We start from the raw sequence: 18,140 nt of genomic DNA on the forward strand, positions 1-18,140 counted from the left end.
TATTTTGTGGGTCGGCATTCCTAATTGTCTGTGGAATTGGATAATCAGCATAACTGACCTGCATGATGCCATTTCAGCTGACTTCATCTTTTACTGAGCTTCAATGCTAGTTTACATCCAGTTCATCAAAACCTTCTGTGCTGACCTATGAAAACCTCATTTTCCAGTAAGCAACTATTAATTTATGGCAATATGCGTGTAAAAGTCTGCATTAAGTGTGTTGATTTGGGTTACTCCGCAGGGGCATTTTATTTCGGGAGACAGAACGCTAAGAAGATTTGAAGCACAGTTTAGTCAATTTATCTCGCCCTCCCAGACTCCACTTATTGACTGGTTTCTTATCACATTTCGCCAGCAACCAGCGCACGATTGGCATCATCCGTGGATCTGCCACTTACTTCGTTAGTGTTGGTTGCGCTAGATTAAATAAGTTCACGGTTTTCTCCCAAAACATATTTTCCACAGTGTTGTTTCGTTGCTCACAATTGTGGGCACTGATCAAGATGAGCCAGGAATGACAAACTAAAGCAGGGGAGACTGTTTGAAGAGGTATTCACAAGACCAACGAAACTCGTTAGAATTCACTTGGCAACATCAATAGAACTGGCTACATTGGATGCAATAAAAATCATTCTTAAAACAGTATACATCTTTTAATTGTGTGTCCGTAGCCTATGCTGTAATTGCATACTGTTTAACAAAAAAATTGCGCAATGTGTGCAAAACAAGTCGTTGCTTTTTTTCAAATTGTAGGCCTATAGTGTAAATCGACTTCGGATCGTTTATCCGAACCCGATGTTCAATACATACTGTTTTGCATTCCTATGCTATCTAGGATAGGTTGAGGTCAGTGGGCTAACTTTCTTCAGGCAGTCACGCAAACTAAATGTTAAGTCATAAAACATATACAACGTACGTATCAGCATACCGTGAGTGGCCAATTTGAATTGGTGAGAGAAGAAAAAATACACGAATCTTTGAAGAAAAAAAAAAAACAGAAAGCATATAAAGCCTTGAGTCAAGAAGATGCTCCAGTGTCAGACCCGCTGCGATCTCAGTGGTGGAAATGTTGAACATGGGGAGGGTCGACTTTCAGATGACATTGACGAAATGTAGATGAGAGCGGAGACTCGTGCTACATGTAACATCTCGGGTTACTGATGTTCGACGGCGGTACAAGTCGAAACTGCCTCTTGACTCGTTTCCCTCTTCGCCTTCAGCACCACAAGTTTGGACAGCACCACTCACCGAGGCATTTGAACACCTTTTCCCCTGGATAAGCTGATTGTTCTCAAGTTTAATGGAGACGTTTCTCTTTTGTTTCAATCAGTGATATTTCTTGTGTGCAACTTCAAGTATAACCACCGGATATTCCCGTCCTGAAAATCCAGTAGAGGAGTCTTGCTGTAAGTAAAATTCTGTATTGAAACGAATAAACAACTTTAAGATTGATGTGCCATTCTGGCCGCCTGAATAACATTTTACACGTTAAATTTAACTGGACAAATGAATACATTTGGACATTTAGAGGGTATTGATGAGTCCGGTGTATACCTATTTCTTCTATGTTAAGACATACATCTTAACATAACTGGCACTATTCTTTGTCTGCTTATATTTGTCATCTCAAGAGAGTGAAAGTCTTCAGCTGAAACAACCAATAGATCTATTTTACGCGCAGAGATTTTGCTCTCGGCAGTCGGCCCCTTTTTCTCATGCACTGGACTATGTCAGAATTCAGCCAGTGTCACGTTTCCCACCTATCGCAATGTATGTTTTTTGTCAGTCTTTCTCAGTCTCTTGTAATGTTAAATTATAAATATATGTTTATGGGTCTAAATGTCGTGTTGAACAGAAAAGCTTGACATAGGTGAAGTATTCAACGGCAAAAGGAATTAGCCTAAAGATTCAAAAATATATTATACTGTAACTTCTATGTACTCCAATTGTGCATATTTTATCCAGTAGCCTACTACGTACCCGATAGGCTATTTACCACATTAAATTAACACGTTATCATTACTCAACTCATTACTTATAGTGTTTTTACTCTTTGCATGAGAGAAATTGAAATGCAAAGTCTAGAAAAGTCTTGCAATAGTCGGCAGCCTATATTATTCTGAGCGCAAATTTCAAATCAACAATCAAATCATTGTCGCGTCAAGTGATTTAGGAGCGCATCCTCGGAGCGCTCTTCTGCCTCCGACGCAGTGTTTCTTCTTCCTATGTTTTGTACAAGTGCTAGTATATCGGTAGCAGCTTGATGTAATATTATATTTGCTGTCATTCCAGATTGCTACTTCATCCTGAAAGTTGTTGGATATCTCTCCTGATTTCCCGCACCATCTCAAGCTTGGGTGAGGAACCGCGAAACTGCTGTCTACGTGGACTGGTGCTGAATTCTCCCGTCCGCCGGCCAGGACTTCTGCAAAATCCAGAGAGATGGCGACAAACGGTACAAAAGCAACCGATGGACATGTGCTAACAGAAGTAAACGAGGCACCGACATCCAACGATAAACCCAAAACCTTGGTTGTGAAAGTCCAACCGAAGAAGGATATTCCCGACAGGGAAACGTGGCAAGGGAAATTTGACTTTCTGCTATCTTGTGTTGGGTACGCAATCGGACTTGGCAATGTCTGGAGATTTCCATATCTTTGTGGAAAAAACGGTGGAGGTAAACACAACTTGCTGGATTTCCCCCTGCTCTCTAAAACAAGTGGAGTCTCAAAATTGGACTCGTCAATGGTTGCATTGTTCTGGTGGTTAATTTAAATAATCTCATTGGCTCGACTGTAGTTTTCCCCATCTGAATTCGCACAGGAATCTGCGCCCGCTATCTCTACTCTTTTGCAGCGCAATCAAAGTGTTGTTATTGCTCATTGTTGATATCGTTAACTACATGCTAGCTTGTTGTGTCTTCAAATGTTTATTTGCCACTCATACATACTTTTTACCATTTAATTCCTATTCAGGGGCCTTCTTGATTCCTTACTTTTTGACCCTCATATTTGCTGGAGTACCATTGTTTCTGCTCGAAACTGCCCTCGGTCAGTACACATCCGTTGGCGGACTTGGAGTGTGGAAACTCGCTCCAATGTTCAAAGGTAAACATGCAAATTTACTCCAAATATAGGGTACACAGCGTGGAAATTGTTGTGAAGGTCTCTTTCAAAGCGCTGTTAATCCGTTAAAGCTACGGTTTGCGAAATTAGTAACGGATTAGATACAGGTTTAGTGCCACGAGGTTCACTATCACCAAATTCATTAAAAGTTTTATTTGACGCACCATGAGAATCGGAAAGCGCAGAACGCTTGTAAATTGCGTGTTGGTCCGTTTCTACCAAGTAAATATTTTCCTGATTCTGCCATCTCAGGTGTTGGCTGGGCTGCCGCTGTCCTGTCCTTCTGGCTAAACATTTATTACATTGTCATCATTGCCTGGGCCATTTACTACTTGTATAACTCATTCACCTCTGTGAGTATGTCGTTGCATATTGCATATTTTCTCCCAAACTACATACTGTACACTGCACCATTAGTTAATTGAGGTTATAACAAACACCAGAAATTAAGCATAAATACACTTCACACACTCACACACACACACACACACACACACACACACACACACACACACACACACACACACGCACACACACACACACACACAGAGGGGGGGGGGGGGGTGTACAGAATTAAAATGAAAAACAGAGCAATTAAAATATGTCATATTTTGACAATTGACAGGAGCTTCCATGGAAATCATGTGATAACCACTGGAACACAGACAGATGTTTCTCAAACTACAGCATGGCAAACACCACCAACATGACAAGTGCTGTTGTGGAGTTTTGGGAGTAAGACAAATATTTATCTATTGAACATTAATATATATTTATAAAGCAAGGAAATAAAAAAAAATCTCTTTGTAACTGTGTAGTCTGGAAGCAGTATTATTGTTGTCTAAACATGTTCCACCAAGCTATAAGTAAGTATAAGTATAAGTATATATACTTTTTTGATCCCGTGAGGGAAATTTGGTCACTGCATTTAACCCAATCGGTGAATTAGTGAAACACAAACAGCACACAGTGAACACACAGTGAGGTGAAGCACACACTAATCCCGGCGCAGTGAGCTGCCTGCTACAACGGCGGCACTCGGGGAGGATATGATGATATGATGAAAGCACAATCCATCCATGACAGGGTGAATTGTATTTTATGGAATTTGGCATAGCATATGTATATAGCTTTACAGAAAGCATGGTTAAGCAGGGGTCTTATGGCAGAGTGGACTGAGAACATGCCAAAACTTGGTGTCCAATTCTTCAGCACAAAACAGTGAATCTTTATGTTTACTCTGCTAGACGTAATATGCATCAGATGACAGACGGACTGGATAAGCCAGGAGAGGTCCGAGTGCCGCTGGCCATAACACTGGCTATCGCCTGGGTACTCGTCTACTTCTGTATATGGAAAGGTGTTGGGTGGACTGGAAAGGTAGGAGTTAAGTCGTACGCTCTTGGGAAAATGCTATATTTACCATCTAAATGATGATCTTCATCACCGTTACACTCCATGTCGTATTTCGTTTAACTGCAACCTCTATTACCACATTTACAGACTCCAAACATTAGTAATTCATTATACTGCAAGACCCTATGACTTGAGGAGATTATCTGAACAGCTGGTTGTTACAGCAGCCTTACGCTATTGGTTGTGCCTCCTAGGTGGTGTACTTCTCAGCAACATACCCATACTTCATGCTCTTCATTCTGTTCATCCGTGGAGTCACTCTGCCTGGAGCGTGGGATGGGATATTGTTCTACATCACCCCTCAATTCGGCAAGCTCAAGGAGTCAGAGGTGCAGTATGCTCTTTCCTAAACGGATAGGGCCTATCTATAGTTGTTTGTGATCACAGGTGGCATCACATGGAGCCTAATCTTTTCTAATATCTCTTCCTGATTTTGCCAGGTGTGGCTGGATGCTGCAACTCAGATTTTCTTCTCCTATGGATTAGGACTGGGGTCACTTATTGCCCTCGGGAGCTACAACCCTTTCAACAACAATGTTTACAAGTAGGCAGCAATTGTAAGATTAAATCACAGGCATTTACACACCTATTAGCATAATTTCCTTGAGCCTGGTCTGTTAAATGGTGCTATCAAACCACCATATTCAGCTTGCAGCTGTGGCTTGTTATCATACAACTGTTAGCCTCTTTACGTAATGTATGGCTCAATGAAATAGGTGTGTGGTGTGTGTTATACATACACATTATATTTCAACTCTCTCTTGCCAATCTGTCAAACCATGTCCATTTCACTGTGAACACCTAAGCAATCAATAGCTGATTCAGCAGTAGTAAGCCATGCTGCTTTTTTTCTGCCCCACAGGGACTCCATCATTGTCTGCTGCATCAATTCCTTCACCAGCATGTTTGCTGGCTTTGTCATCTTCTCCATTGTCGGTTTCATGGCCTACATAACAAAGAGGCCTATTGCTGATGTAGCTGCATCGGGTAATTGCTACAGATAGGGCTTCTTTTTTATTTGGAGAGAGAATATCGCATTTATAAATGTTATTATATATTTATTAAATTAAATGACATTAGAGAATTCATTACATTTCAAAATAACAGGACCATATTTAAGAGCATGTCTCAAAGTTTCAGTACCAAACTAAGCCTCTGACTATCTGTTTTCAGGTCCAGGTCTGGCCTTCTTGGCCTATCCACAGGCAGTAACACAGCTACCTGTTTCACCACTATGGGCCATTCTGTTCTTCTCAATGTTGCTGATGCTGGGAATTGATAGCCAGGTAAAAAAAAAAAACTATTTTTTTTTCTTGCATGACTATTTGGTAGACCTGTTTTTTTGCATCAGATTCCATTTAATGTTGATTACCTTGCTGTAATGCTTCAGTATCACATAGAGTTATTTTGTGTGTTCAGTTCTCTAGGCTACAATATGTTGTCTGCAAAGCCACAATATGCTGTTGGTGATATGGATCTTTTTTGATACCCAAATAACTAACCTTTTGTTACCTAACTGCTTGTGTTTTCGCTTTAGTTCTGCACAGTGGAGGGCTTCATCACGGCTTTGGTGGATGAATTTCCTCATGCTCTAAGGGGAAGGAGAGAGCTTTTCATTGCCGGTGTCTGCCTGGTGTCTTATATTATTGGCCTGTCCAATATCACCCAGGTAAACGGCTTAGAAGAACCGCCCACTCCCCTGTAACTATGTGCTCCTATCACAGTCCTCTTGTTGGTTGCATAATACATTAGGTCACATACAGCCATGAACTGATGTTCCCTAAAGCATATATTTGCAGATGACTGAAAGTGATGCTAAAATAATATACTTCAACATGGATTGAGTGGGTCCCTATAAACTCAGGGCTCTCAAACATTGTTTGAATTCTTTGAGTCTTTTACAGCTAATGTCTAGGCAGAGCTCTTATGTAATCACATAACTACAGATACAATAGCTATAAATATGCATATAGACAGGATTAAGCAAGAGGTAGCAGTAATCACAAGCTGCAACACAGGTGGGAGAGCTCTTCAATTGAGTGGTTACATTCACAGACAACTACTCCTACTTGTGTCATACATTTAGTGACCAAATAAAACAATAACATATAAGTTGTGACTTATGTATTAACATATGAACAGGGAGATGGGTATTTTACAGAAAGATGGGTATTTTACAGGAACAGTTGAAGAAAACTGGTCCATTTATCCAACTGTGCCCCATACTACAATCGTTCAGGTTATAAAACAATTTCCTTGACCACCACTTGCTGCACTGTGTTTCACCTAACAGTCAAGGTTGGCCACCATTTGCACTGTATTTGTTGCACTCTGTGTTTCTACAACACTACTGTATGTGTCCCCATTCTTTTGAGTCCTTCAGAGCTCACCTCACCAGTGTGTCATTCCATGTTCACCTGATATTTTCGGGTTTGTCTGTTTTTTGACTCCACATTTCACTGAAGGCTGTGTGTAAATGAGTAAAGGCAGACATGTTTGTCCACTGCTGGATCATAATCATGTGATTTTGCTGTTTGCTTTCACCAGGGTGGCCTGTACGTGTTTAAACTCTTTGACTACTACTCTGCTAGTGGAATGTGCCTCCTGTTTCTGGTGTTCTTTGAGTGTGTCTCCATATCTTGGTTCTATGGTGAGTTCCTGTTTCTGGTGTTCTTTAAGTATGTCGCCATATCTTGGTTCTATGGTGAGTTCACCCTCCAGTCAGCAGCCTTCTTAAGATTATATCTTGAGTCACTCGTCTTGGCTGTCCTGTTTGGAAGTCCAAGCATTGTGCCCAAGCATTACTTTGCTTACTTATCTTTATATTTGAGTGTGCTTACCTAGTCGTTTTGCATACAGACATTGATCAATATCTTTTGCAAGCATTTATTAATTTAGCAGACACTTTTATCCAAAGTGACTTACAGTACAGTACATACATTTTCATCAGTATATGTGTGCTCTAGGGACCAAAGCTACTAATGGCAATACCTACTACATTGATTGTATGGGCTTTTGTGAGGAAAATGTGTATCCTGTTTAAATCCATATAATTCATGGAAAAAACTAATTCCTCGCTTGGAGCCGTAAGAAACTTAATTGTTATGCATGACAGGGTTGATTATGCAAAATTAAAAGAATGACTCTTATTAGCATTTATCAGAGGCAGCCAGTCCTCAGACGTCTTACCAGCAGTAATCTGAGGTTAAGTGGATATTTGTATAATATATCGAGTGCAAGCTGTATTTTGCATGTTTTCTGTGTGGCAGGTGTGGACAAGTTTTATGGCAACATCGAGGAGATGATTGGATACAGGCCTTGCATTTGGTGGAAATTGTGTTGGGTGGTCTTTACCCCTCTCATTGTCGCTGTAAGTACCGATATAAATGAGATATGTGTAAATGGACGCTATTGGCTGATTTTCTTTTATGTGTGCTGCATTCACAACTTACCAGCCAGTGTTATTGGCTATCTTGCTGGCCATTTAGGAAAACATTTTTATTTGTATTTTTGCTGTAATATTTTAGTTTATCTTGAAAGTTAGCTAGTGTTAGCAGGCTATTAAAATGCAATGTTATCTATTAACAGCTGGTACTAACAGCCTGCTATTTGGTTTAGCAATGCAGATGATTTACCGAATGGCCTCTTGTGTCCTTTGCCTATGTGTCCAAATATACAGTGTAGCAGAGGAAAATAATGTCAACATGTAGACTATTTTGGGGCACTGGGGGGCCACTGGCTACAGTGCCCGTACCACAATTAGGCACAAGTGCCCACGGGCGTTCAAGTCTGACCTGGGTCATTTTCCCGATCCCACCCCATCTCCCTCCCCCTCCACTCTCTTCCTGACCATCTCTTCACTGCCCTGTACAATAAAGACAAAAAGCTCCCCAAGACTTTTTATACTTAAACTATACTTAAACTACTATATTTATTTTTAAACTTAGAAATATGTCTAGACTATTTTGTCCTGGGAATACCAAAGGGTTATTATATACATTCAGAAGACAAAGTTGGCAAGATCACAAATATAAAATATATTTGCAATATAACCCATACTCTTGGTTCTTATTACTGTACTTCATTCATGCTGTTTAACTGGAACCAGGGAAGTTCTTCACAGTTTACACATTATAGCATAACACAACACAACACAACACAACAATGTAATATACCCTCTCCGGCAACTCTTATTAAGGTACACCTGTTCGATTACTCATTAACGCCAATATCTAATGAGCCAATCAAGTGACTTTGAACGTGCCATGATTGTTGGTGCCAAGACGGGTTGATTATTTTGGTTTGAGTATTTCATAAACTGCTGATCTACTGGCATTTTTCACACACAATCATCTCTAGGGTTTACAGAGAATGGTCCAAAAAAGAAAATCCCCAGTGAGCGACCATTCTCTGGGTGAAAATGCCATGTTGATGCCAGGGGTCAGATAAGAATGGCCAGACTGGTTGGAGCTAATAGGAAGACAACAGTAACTCAACCCACTTGATAAAAAACACAGAAGAATGCTAGATCTTTGAACGCATAACACATCACTTGAAGCAGATGGGCTACAACAGCAGAAGACCACACTAGGTGCCACTTTGTTCAGCTAACAGGAAACTGAGGCTACATTTTACACAGGCTCACCAATTGGACAATAGAAGATTTGGAAAATGTTGTCTGGTTTGACGGGTCTTGTTTCCTGCAGCAATATTCGGATGGTAGGGTCCGAATGAAAGCATGGATCCATGCTACCTTGTAACAACAGTTCAGGCTGCTGTTGGTGGTGTAATGGTGTGGGGGATATTTCCTTCACACACGTTGTATCCCTTAGTACCAACTGAGTATCATTTAAATGCCACAGCCTACCAGAGTATTGTTTCTGAAAATGTCCATCCTTTTATGATCACAGTGTACCCATCTGAAATTAGCCATCAGGATAATGTGGCATGTCACACAGCTTGAATAATCTCAAACTGGTTTCTTGAACATCACAATGAGTTCCCAGTCACCACATCCACTCAATCCAATAGAGCATCTTTGGGATCTGCAGCAACTGCGTGATGATATGACAATATGGACCAACATCTCTAAGGAATGTTTCCAGCACCTTGTTGAATTAATTCCATGAATAATTATGGCCGTTCAATGGACAAAAAGGGGTCCAGCCCAGCACTAGCAAGGTGTACCTAATATAGTAGCTAGTGAGTGTACTGTATGTTATCCCTCTGATTTCCCATATCTATGTAAATGTATGGCTCCATTGTCTGTGTTGTAGGGTGTTTTCCTCTTCAGCGCGGTTCAGATGGTCCCTCTCACCTTGGGGGATTACGTGTTCCCGAAATGGGGACAAGGTGTGGGCTGGTGCATGGCCCTGTCCTCCATGGTCCTCATTCCTGGGTACATGGGCTACATGTTCCTCACACTAAAAGGCTCCTATAAAGAGGTAAGTACATCCTGCTGAGTAGGCTACAGACAACCGAATGACTAGGTCAAAGATCAGATATCTGTTCAAGTTTTTCCAGTTATACCGGTGATGAAAGTTGTCATACTGTATATTTGTGAATTAATCAGAATACTAGACAGGAGTTACTGACTGATGTTGCATTAAGCTACTTTCCTTGAAAACAAGGTTTAGGTTATTAGGTAGTAGTTCCACTGAGGGCAAATTGATCATCCACAAAATTACGACTGATGATGTTTGCGTTTTCCTCAGCGTCTTCGGATAATGATTCAGCCAACAGTACTAGTGAAAGCCCAAGAGAATGGGCCGGAGCAGCAACCGGACAACTCCAATCCTGCCAATGAGGAAGCTTACATCTAAGTCCCCATTACACAGGCCAACACCCATGCAGAAAAAAGTAATCATGGTTGAACACAGCCAAGGACTTCCATGTCTAAAATATAATCACCTACCTCCTAGGGAAAAATGTGACCAACCTGATTACATTTTTTTTTTCATTTGTGAAAAAGACAAAAAAGACAAACTACCAAGCAACGTTTTAGTGATAGTTTGTATATCATATGCAAAATGTTAGTCTTTCTAAAATGTTACATAGTAACCAGAGAACTACTGTAAATTTAAAAAATTATGTGAATTGGAGGCCCAATGTGATTCAACACTGCTGTGCTAATTTAAAATATTTACATGTAATTAATCTATTAATTATTGTAAAAAGGAACATTTAGAATAGAATCAGATTGTATTTGATTGTATTTGAGTAAAATACAGCAAAGTGAAGGCGAAGTTACAAGGCACATAAATGCAATACAGTGATTGCATAATGGAATTGTTTTTGACCTATTCAAGCAATGACCATTACGGGAGTGTGCAAAAGGCAAGGCCAAATTTCATGATGTATGTATACTTCTATGTAGCCTGACTATCAGTCTTTTCCAAGAAGTGCAGTTTACAGACTTTTTTCAGTAAGTTTGAGGGTGTCCCTTAAAAAGCACAAGGCCAGTATGATTTAGTACCTGCCACAAAAGCAATTCAGTATTATGACAGACTGTTACAACTTTATCTTTGTTTTTTAAAGACAAATATGACTTTGTATGTTTTTTAGATTCATTTTAGGGTGTTTTGTATGTAAGAGTGAAAAGGACCAAAATCATACTCATACAATGGGGAAAAAGACGAACACCACCTAGATTTGGATTAAGAGTTAGTTACGCTACATGTCATTGCAAAGCACAGGGTACAAGGTCTTACCACGTAAGCATTTTTGGCAGTGTCCATTTTGAAGTTTCTTGCTTAATACATTAGTGTGCCACTCCTCAGGAACAAAGGTGGAAGTGACCAAATTTTTTCCTGAAATTTGGAAGGCATGACAAGGCCTTCAGCCAACAATCGAATTTAGCAGAAGCCATAGTCTGTTTACATGACTGTGCAGGTTAACAATGCCGGTTTACAGAGGACATCTTAGAGATGAACCAGCAATCTTTGCCAACAAGGACAAGCCAACATGTTTTTTTTTTAGTTTCTTTTATTTGTTTTTAAGAAAAAATAAGTTGTTTGGCAATACATATAGTTCTAATATATTCATATAGAGAGTATATATAGGTTTAAATCAGAGTTTACTGCTTGTGTCCCTACAGTATTTCCTAACTTCACCAGATAAAAGCACAAATGTTTAATTCCACAAGGTATTGAGATTGCATTGCAACAAGGAAAATGTTAGTTTGCTTCTATGGCAGCTACACATGACAGGGATCTGGTTCAATTAGTCATTTTGTTCTCTGCAAAGATATCTAACTAAAATGTGCAATCGATAATGTTCGGTGATTTTGTATAAAGGTACCATACTGCAGTTTTCTCTCTGAACAAAAATGTTGTAAAACTGTACTGTGTAAAAGATGTAACTGTGAATGTTTGTTTGACCTATGATGTTTTTGTCTAAATGTTGAAGAATCTTATCGTTATTATTTGCTGTTTTCTGCAATAATACAATGATCTCAGAAACTAAAGCACATATCTTTATGAAATGTAAAAATAATGTCAATAATAATAATAATAATAATAATAATAATAATAATAATAATAAATACAATTACAGATACTATGTCTAGTCAAAGAATATTGTTTTGTATATTTCTAACTGTTTCATGGGCCTACTGTAAAATATTATATGTAAAAAATATAATACATGTCTTTAGATGGTGTTATATAAAAAGCATGATTGCCATATATGTTATCTGAAAAAATAAAGAATTATAGATTATATAATGTGCTCTCTCTGATATGTGAAGATTCCATTAATCATTGTTTTATAATGTAAAGGTTATACTTAAACTTTGGAATACAAAATTAAATTATTGATCAGCTCGCCATGAGATCGCTAGAACTACTGCAATATTAGAGGATGTATTAAAATGTATTCAAATTGAGCAAAAATTGCTTAGGTACTCTGTGTCACGAAAATTAATTTGTGTTTTGGTCACAGTAACCGGTACCATATAGTGGAAACAGCCAAAGCTACTCAGATTAAACTACACAACACTTTGGACAACATTGTTTGAATATCTTTTTCTTTTTCCCTCTAGATATTCTGCTTCTGAGAAACATGACAGTGAATTTAGTCAATCTTGTAATCACTCACAGATAATAGCACCAGTGTCAACAAAGGGGCTTAACTACCAGATGCAAAGTATCTGCTTTATTTCCTAAAACTAGACTATTAAATACACTGATATAAAAAAAACAGGGTCATGTGCAATCAAAATCTTACCAGACAGAGTTCCAGTAACTGTATTATTGGTGGACTAATAGAATGGGCAGCTTTGCAACTTCGTAACTTTGCATGATCCCGATCATGCTCATAGCGTGAATGCGCTTGTATTGCTCTTAAGATGCTCTTAAAGGGAGCTGTCCACGTTAATAGTTCTGAAATATCCTCTAATTTGGTGATGTCAGGTGACTGCATGTCACAGCTACCGAAATGTCGGATCTAGGCCTACACATTAATTCACTTCAATACAAAAGTAGAAAAACTTTGACATTTGCATGTAAGCATCCCCAGTAGGATATATACCACACATGCATAAATAACAGTAATTAGTTAAGATTAACCTAGATTGTTGCACCGTTTTCTTGTTTGTTGCCAGATGTATGCCCATATTAGGCTTAGGCTATAGTCTGCTCAGTAGGCTACATCTGTCAAGCCTATTCTTTGCTACTTGTGAGAATCCCACTGTGTGTGCTGCCTGCGCAATAGTGTTTTAGGGTGTCATTGAAGAAGACGTTTAAAGATGAGGAAGTGGCCGAATAAGAAAGTGTGGAAATGTGCAGGCCTAGGCTTAAATAACAAAGGCTAGGCTTAGATTTTGATGTACCATATGTTCCTTACTTAGCTCTTACCTTGTAGGCCTAATAAAAGATAGCCTACACTTAGACAAAGAGAATCAGTAACTATTCTGCCAATGTCTCGATTCATAACTTGAATTGCAGTTTTGTCCACTTTTAATCACATTATGAACATTAAATGTATGCTATTTTGCTTTAACTTGTGATTAATCTGATTAATCACAAGTTAAAGGTGCTCTAAGTAATTTTGGGTAACGTCACTTCTGTTGACCTTCAAACAAAACAGAGAGGCTCCGGCCGTGGCACGACTGGCTGGGGCACCTGCACCGTACGCCGGCGACCTTGGTTTGATTCCCGCCCCGTGGTCCTTTCTGAATCCTGTCATTTCCTGTCATTCTCCACTGTCCTGTCATTAAAGGCATAAAACAGCCATAGAAAACAAAATTGAACTAAACCTTTAATAAAACTTTAGAAAACAAAATTGCAATTGAAACTCTCCTAAACGCACATCTCGTCGGTGATTGGCTGGAACAGTTTGTTATGTTTTTATGGTCCAGGCTGGACCAAATTGTTTTTGTAGGCCTTTTTGGAGCCTGGGCTGTCCACAGAGACTGAGTTTTTTACAACCTATTCAAGGCACAGCAGCTAGCAGATGATGATGTTTGCTGTATAAGCTGTTTTAGCTTAGAAACCATGTAACATCGCTTAGAGCACCTTTAATACAATAAATAATGGGAACGTAAATTGGATAATTATCTTCTTAGTTGTAATTTCCCTGTATGTCCTGCTGGTGACCTCAGTGAGGACCTCAGGCAATCTTATCAAGTAACGAGTACTCTGGATTACTCGTAGATCTACGTTTGTTTTCACAACGTTCTTAAGCAACAATGGTTTCGGGAAACAGTCTGCAAATCTTAAGACGTTCGTAAGAGGGACTTTACGACCTTCTTAGGCTTGCGTTGCCTTCGGGAAACCGGTCCCAGCTGTCTAGCAGGGTTGTACACAATTCAAATTGCAATTCTGCTTCCTGTTTGCTACCACAATTGAAATGCAAGTGAAATTCAAGAATTGAATTGGAATTTAAGAGCCAGTTTCAATTCAATTCTGGAATTTTGCACAAGCCTGCTGTCTAGGGGGCAGTCTCCACCCATGCCATCCTATTCTGGCAGGATCTGCAAAGGTCTGTACACTACGAGACCTGGACCTACGTCAAATACTATTTTATTGTCTACTTATGTCTTTCTAAATCCTTTCATGGATTGAAAAACCCTCATTATGCCTCATTTATATAGATGGTAGTTATGACATTTTTTTTTTATCAAACAGAAATGTTGTGGACTTTTTCTGCGCCAAGCTATTGCAGAAAATATAGACTAACATTAACTGGCTACCATTATTTCAAATAAATGTTTATTAATATTGATCAAATGTATAATAATATTGATAAAAAAAAATTTTTTTTTCGTTCCTCAAACTAGCTCAACGCTTTGTCTGTAGGTCATTACACAGAGGCAAAGACAAATTGGCTCAAGCAAGACTTCGGTGATCTAAATCACATAGTGTGTAGTGAATTGGTTTTCACACACACACACACACACACACACACACACACACACACACACACACACACACACACACACACAGTCAGTCAGTCAGCGACACCTTTGCTCTTAAAGGATTCCTGAACCTTATCTAATACTGAGAATGCATTTCCTTATCTAATACTGAGAATGCATTTCCAGCACATTGAACAAATATTGATTTACATATTTCACCAACAATTAGATATGCATGAATATTGATTGCACTGTTTGGGTTGTGCCCCAGTCAATCCACTGTGTGTACTGCCATCCTCTCAGAGAGGCTGATAACATATCTGGCACCTCCAGAATGACCCTCTGTAAAAGAAAAGCTTGCTCTTATCAAAGGCCAACACATGACCGGATAAGCTATTTGTTGTCCGACAAAAGCAGTGTAATGAGAGTTTTTAATGGCATCCATTGAAGACTAGATGACCCAACACAGCCATGTTGTGTAGATGGTTTAATGAAGAAAAAATACAAAACATACTGTGGACTTATTGCACGGGTTAGACAAAAACGTAGAGTTGTGTCTAACCCATTTTTTAATTTCTTCTTTATTCTTTAAAGTCACATTTTTCTTCTTTTTACAGTATTCCATGAGTAGGCACATTTATGAAAACGTTCTAAAGAAAAAATCTGAAAATATTACGTTATCTATGTTTAGGTTCATAGATCTGGACAATGACATCAATAAACATTATATTGCCAATAACATTATCAGTTCAAAGTTAAGTCATATAGCCTAAAAACATATTAGTAGGCTAATAGAACAGAATAATAACAATGACCATAAACATACAAACCGTGACTCCATGACTGACACTGTATGGAGAGTTAATTAGTTAGACACAAGGTAAACAGATGAGTTTTTAGATACTTTGTGAAGATCCCAAAACTATAGCTAGGATGAAGAGCAGTGATTAAAGACCAGACATGCTGCTGCATTTTGTAGTACCATTTTGTAATGGTCTCACTACACAAGCAGGCAGGCCAGCTAACAATCATTGAAATAATTCGGGTCAGAAATAACCATGGCCTGGTAAAATCGGATTATCTGAAATGTATGCTGTATTATTATTATTATTATTATTATTATTATTATTATTATTATTATTATTATTATGGCTGCTTTTAATGTATGGTGTTGTTGAAGGAATGTTGCTGAAAAAATATACTCTTATACATTTACATTAAGGCAATGGAAATTGCAACTCAAATTGACATTCTTGGAGCTGTTCATGCATAGACAATGTTTGGATCCCATTTATTAACACGCATGTTGTTCTCCCTTTGCAGATAATAACCTCACATGCTAAAAACTAGTCAAGCAATCAAGGCCAATCAAATGCACAGAGGTACATGTACATATTGTACATTTTGATATCAATCTGAGGCAATAATTGCCAAATCAGTCATTTGGAATCCTTTGAATATTTTTGCTAGATGTTCAGCGTTTTGTTCGGAGTGTTTTTGTGGATATTTGTGGCTTCGTGTTTTGGTTCTTTAATGTGAAGAGCCTTTGATTGGCTGGCTTTGATTGTCCCCATCATTACTCAATACCTCATGTCCACTCACCTCTGCTTCTCCAGCTGTGAGGGAAGGCCACTTCATCAAGAGTGCAGTTAATCAGCTGCTGTGCCATCCAGTAAAGCACAATCCCCCCCCCCCTACACACACACTTGTTGGAACATTCCTGATCAGAAGTACTGATTGTCTTGTGTAAAGGTTGCACCATAGATGTATTTGAAGGAGGAATCAGTGGTCTAAAAATGAGCTTAATCATTCTGAACAACCTCCAGTGTAAAGTCAAATCAGTGCACAGTTTGAAAACAAATGATCCTAATCCCATTCTTCTCTGATTTTAATCTCCCCTATTGAACTGAGTAATATCATGATCATTCTGTGCTTTCTCATTTCATCTCCCCTATTGAGCTGAGTATTATCATGTCCATTCTGTGCTTTCTCATTTTCATGCACAATGATTCATGCATTAAACATCACTTCAATCTGTTTGAATAGCAAAACTCTCAGTATCTCTTAAAGTCAGGGTGTTTGCTGCCTTGATAGGTTTAAATGTAACTAAAGATGTCAAAGAGTAAAAAAAAATTGTTTCCTCAGGTCAGTTAAAGGTTTTACCGCTTATACCAGACAAACAATGATGGTTTTGTGGATAAAGAAGAAAAGAGAAACCCAAAACGATGAAAAAGATAGTCAGTCAACAACCATGATCTACTGTAGAAAGCGTTTTGTGTGTGTGATTTGTGACATGGACAGCAATGCTCCACGCTAGCACAAGATAATAGCATGGGCATGTAGGTATGATGGTGGCAGACATGGTCTAGTGCGTACATTCTTTCAGGAAGCTTTCAGTCCTCTTTGATAGATTAGCAAAAGCAAGAGGTTTGTGTTAGCCAGGGTCTTCTCCTTCTTGCCACAAAAGGTTCATCATCTCTCCAGTGGAAGAAGCAGGCAGGTGCTGCAGTGTGCAGTTCTTTCTCTTCCCCCAAGCATACAACACAGTCAGTGATGCAATGTTTAAGTGCCCTGGCCACTAAGCCTTCATTCTGGCTCGGTATCTACCAGTCTTTCTCCTTCTCACTCACCCTTTTTTTGCTCTGGGACAAAGACATTCTGTCTGGATTTGGCCTAGCCTCTCTCCATATTGCTAATACTGTATATTCCAAGATTGAACTGTTCATGATAAAGATTGTAATGAAAAAACAACCCAATTAAATACAGTATATTTCATTTGTGAGATGTATACTTTTTATTCCCATAGGAATTCACATTTAAAGCAACAAAATGGTGATGGCAGGAGAAACAAAACTGATTTCATCAGTGTTGACCTATTTTTCTTGATTTATATTCTGAACACAACTCATTGACAGGAACCAAACACAATGAGAAAGGATATGTACAAATTTGCTTGAATTAGGTTGGACTTGGCATGGGGCTGGCTCTTTGCATCCCTCCAGAGTTGAGCAGCGAAGCGGAGTGGGCTTCTCCACATCATGAATGATTCACGAGTGTTCCTGCATGCCAAAGGTTAACACACTGCTTCAGGCAACAAAGCACCTAGAGAACTCTTTGCACAGTTTATTCCCAATCCGATTTCAAATCAAACGTAAGATGTTTGATGTTATATTAGAGTTGTTACAAAAAATGCTTAGCAATAAAATACAGTTGGATGGAAAGATCAGTTGATTTTTGGATGA

General features: G+C 38.9%; 1 protein-coding gene across 1 annotated transcript; it reads left to right on the forward strand.

Moving 5' to 3' along the window:
- Positions 1-1,010: 1,010 nt before the first annotated feature.
- slc6a1b (solute carrier family 6 member 1b) lies at positions 1,011-11,561 on the forward strand. Its single transcript, XM_042089002.1, has 15 exons — positions 1,011-1,406; positions 2,293-2,677; positions 2,976-3,107; positions 3,378-3,478; positions 3,751-3,860; positions 4,373-4,505; positions 4,736-4,870; positions 4,982-5,085; positions 5,404-5,528; positions 5,715-5,827; positions 6,079-6,210; positions 7,089-7,191; positions 7,811-7,911; positions 9,818-9,985; positions 10,256-11,561. The coding sequence occupies exons 2-15, from the start codon at positions 2,443-2,445 to the stop codon at positions 10,361-10,363; spliced, it is 1,800 nt and encodes a 599-aa protein (XP_041944936.1). The 5' UTR covers positions 1,011-1,406; positions 2,293-2,442; the 3' UTR covers positions 10,364-11,561.
- The last annotated feature ends 6,579 nt before the right edge of the window (positions 11,562-18,140 follow it).

This window comes from Alosa sapidissima, chromosome 4 (genome assembly GCF_018492685.1).
Source record: "Alosa sapidissima isolate fAloSap1 chromosome 4, fAloSap1.pri, whole genome shotgun sequence".
Taxonomy (NCBI): Eukaryota; Metazoa; Chordata; class Actinopteri; order Clupeiformes; family Clupeidae; genus Alosa; species Alosa sapidissima.